The 3,592-nt window shown below is 48.9% G+C and overlaps 2 protein-coding genes across 2 annotated transcripts; one reads left to right on the top strand and one right to left on the bottom strand.

Annotated features, from left to right (window-relative positions):
* On the top strand, positions 1-1,438 carry LOC135587446 (uncharacterized). The gene is made up of 2 exons (XM_065078863.1): positions 1-971; positions 1,087-1,438. The coding sequence occupies exons 1-2, from the start codon at positions 523-525 to the stop codon at positions 1,175-1,177; spliced, it is 540 nt and encodes a 179-aa protein (XP_064934935.1). The 5' UTR covers positions 1-522; the 3' UTR covers positions 1,178-1,438.
* Positions 1,439-1,695: 257 nt separating this feature from the next.
* Positions 1,696-3,335, bottom strand: LOC135587445 (transcription repressor OFP7-like). The gene is made up of 2 exons (XM_065078862.1): positions 2,164-3,335; positions 1,696-2,039 (listed from the first exon to the last, which is right to left on the bottom strand). The coding sequence occupies exon 1, from the start codon at positions 2,943-2,945 to the stop codon at positions 2,208-2,210; it is 738 nt and encodes a 245-aa protein (XP_064934934.1). The 5' UTR covers positions 2,946-3,335; the 3' UTR covers positions 1,696-2,039; positions 2,164-2,207.
* Positions 3,336-3,592: the final 257 nt, after the last annotated feature.

Genomic DNA, 3,592 nt, shown 5'->3' with positions numbered 1-3,592 from the left:
TTCAAAAGTAGGTTCGTCACCGATGGAATTCACGGAGCTGCCAAGAGTGCGATGCACGCCATAGCAACGATCTGGAAGGCAGCACTGCACACTCTAACCTCCCCTGTTTCTCCACATTCAAAGAAGAGAAAGCTGAAGACATGAATGATTCGTCTCTTTATTTCTCCTTCAATCAACTCGATGGTTGTGAAGATTATGCTTTGGCTTGGAATTGGAACCACCGGTGCCATTCTTTTATTCGTCACTATTGGGAAGTAATAGAGTCTGGGTCATCAAAACACGTCAAGGACGACGACGACCGATCAAAGGCTTCTCGAATCACGCTCCATTAACCAGTAGGCAAATGTTCTCGTATCCATTTGCGTCAGCCACCAATTGGACTCCACCTGGAGGACCATGTAACCTGTTCAACCTCTGCTTCATGAATAAAAGGGCAGGCACCATAGACGCACCTCAAGGAAAGAAAGAGCAGTTGATCGCAGATCTCCTCTTCGCTTTGTTCTGCCAACTCTCCTGTAAGCCATGTTAAAGGTCAGTTCAGTGGCTGCACCCCCAGCCTCCAAGACCCTCTGGTTTCCAGGCACCAGAATGGAAGGCTTTGCAGTGGTTCCTCCATCTAAGAGAACGGCAGAGATAGCCAAGAGCCGGGAAGAGCTCCTCCGTCTCTTGCATGATCTCCCGGAGTGCGAGTACGAGCTCTCCCTCACCGATCTCATCGAGAAAGGACCGGTCGCTGCTGATTCAACCACTGCAGAGAGTAGCCCGTCCTTGGAGGAAGGCAAATCGGATCAGGCATCATTGGCGAAGAAGAGGAAGCAGGACATGAACAGGAGCAACAAGCGTAGTTTTCGCAGCCATAGCGATGGTGTGCTTTTGAGGTTTTACGTGCCGGCTTCCTTGACGCGAAGCCTTACCACGCCACGGACGAGCCGCGGACGTCGGTGCAAATCCACAAACGAAAGCAACGAGAGGTAATCTAATCATAATGAAATCTAGTAATTTTGGATCCTTAAACGAAGTTAATAGGAAGTGAAAGATATCAATCTTTTGAGTAACTCAATGAAGTGTTTGTTCTGATTGTTGCAGAGATGGAGAAGTAATCCCATTCGGATGTTGGTCGGCTTTATGGAATAGGAGGGGGAAGTCGAGCAGGAAGGCGCTGGAAAGAATGAACTGAACACGAGTCGGTGCTGATGGAATAATGTCAATGCTTCGCCTTATAAATTTATGGATTAGATATTAAGACGCTATACTCGATTAACGTGTAATAACGAATGTACATAAATAGTTCCACAGCTCAACCTGCCTCTTAGTTGGGCCATCAACTCGTCCGTCTGCTGCTCATTCATTTATTTAATTATCAATTTTGTTTTCTCATGGGTAATTTCGTATGTTTCAATGTATTAATGATGGAAGAAGCAATAAGCATCTGTTGTCTTGTCGTGTGTCATGTGGACTACAGTAATTTTCCAGGGAAGGGTAGATGATTATCCATACAATCGGCTGCAAAAGCTGAAAATAACATTCTACTGACCAGATTTATGATCGTATTTGATTCCGCCGTTGATGCAAGAAAGGTAGTCGATGCATCGACGGAGGAAGAGTTCTCAGCACCGAGTTCAGACCCATCACGTTCATGAGACGTACGTCGCAGGAAAGACCCATTGGCCCATTAATGAAGGAACCTTTCGATGCTTCCACTGGAAACCGGTTGCATTGATGTGTGGTAGGTGAACTGATCGCGAGAGCTCACTTACATTTGGCCGAGGGAGCAAACCTTAGCGAAGCTTAGCATCCCTTCCACAGCTCCATGCTTCCAGCTCGCATTTGCACTCTAAAAGTCCATCGGGAAGCGTGAAATCACAAGACAGCACCTAAAAGTCAACTAAACCTACGTCGTGCAGATAAGCGTCGCCACCAGAGCATTGGCGTGTTGAAGGGTCGATTGAAACTAGTGTCGTTCTGTGGAGACCAAGATGTTGAATTCGTTTGTCCTGTCTGCTAAGGAGTTGTGTCTTCTATTTTATGTAAACTAATCTCTGAATTTTATGAGCAAAACCAAAGATCGAATGAGATTTTAGGTAACTCGAGAGGTAATGGGGACTGGAAATCGAGTTTAAAAACGTCATATAACGCATAAAGATAAGGCAAGAGGAGTTGTACAGATGGATGGATGTAGCTTTTGGTTGTGGCTCTGCTTCTGCATCTCAGAAATGCCGGCGAGGTGGAAGCCCGGAGTAGCCATGGCGGAGAAGATCGGGGGTCTGCTCGTACCCGGAGAACACGTCGTCCCATATCTCGGCGAACGCACGGAGGATGGTGCGATGGTGCCGCTGGGAATTGAGCGCAAGAAAACGGCGGAGCAGCTCCCTCAACTCCGCACCATCCACGATTTCCTTCTCGACGATCATATGCAGCATCGACCGCCGAAACTCCCCGAGCGGGTCCTCCGTCTCCTTCACCACCACGATGCTGTCCTCCAGTCCTTGCCCTCCTTGGCCGCTGCTCCACCGATTCCCCTTCTTCTCATCTCTTTTGCCATCGATGGACAGGGGAGCGTGGCTCCCGCAAGCGATCACGCTCTGCTCCAATTCGTTGAGTTGGCGTAGAAGCTCCGAAAAGCTCGGCGTGCTCGTGGATCTCTCCATCTTCACCTCCACATCCTCCTCCTCGTAGAAAGAGGAGGATCCGGAGGTGGGGGTGATGGTATCCGCAGAAGAGAATTCCGCGACCCTGCGCGCCGGTGGCAGAGTCGACGTAGATTTGCTGCCGAAGCTGCCTAACACCGAGACCGATTTGGAGTCGGTACAGCCACAGCCAAGGGACAAAAATGAGCTGCTTCTCCTCTTCCGCGCACCGGTGCTCATCCTGCCCCTCTTCCTCTTCAAGCCCTCTATCAAAGCTGGTATCTGCCCAGCTGCCTTGTGGACTAAATTATCTCGCATCGCATCCACCTCTTATGGTCCCCCGCCCGACATGGACTGGCAATCGAGGGGTTAGATTTGGCTTACGCAGCACATGTACATGCTGGAATTAGGTCAAGTTGGTGGGAGACGATGGTTAGCTGCAGCTATATATAATTCTTCTGCCTCGGAGATCGATTCAGCCACCATTTCAGGCTCGAGAATTTAGTCCACTTGTATGCTTCCGGGACTTCGCATGCTGGGAGACTACTGTGGAAGGGATCAAAGTCAGCATTGAGTGCAGACAAAAGATCGACCGTAGAGGAATATTTTAGCCTCTGACAGCTAGGGCATGATCAAGGTGATGGGCATGTAGCAACGCCCGAAGATGAAGAAGATGCCTGCTTCGGGGATTAGAAGAACGAAGAACCAGAAGGTCTTCCCTATTTGAAGTTTTGCTTGCAGTGATGAGATCCGACGCCAATGGTGGAAGTATTGACTCAGGTGGCTTGTCATTAATGAGCCCACGGAAAGAGTCATAGACAAGGATGTCTATATAGTCGAGTATGCTGTGTCCATCCGCAAGCAACATTAGTAGCCTCACTTGCTCTCTCTCTCTCTCTCTCTCTCTCTCTCTCTCTCTTACGTAACTGTTAGAAATGAAAGGTCCGAACAAGACTTCTCAGTTT

This window comes from Musa acuminata, chromosome BXJ1-8 (genome assembly GCF_036884655.1).
Source record: "Musa acuminata AAA Group cultivar baxijiao chromosome BXJ1-8, Cavendish_Baxijiao_AAA, whole genome shotgun sequence".
Lineage (NCBI taxonomy): Eukaryota > Viridiplantae > Streptophyta > Magnoliopsida > Zingiberales > Musaceae > Musa > Musa acuminata.
Note: the sequence above shows the minus strand (reverse complement) of the source record. Positions and strands in the feature narration are given on the sequence as shown.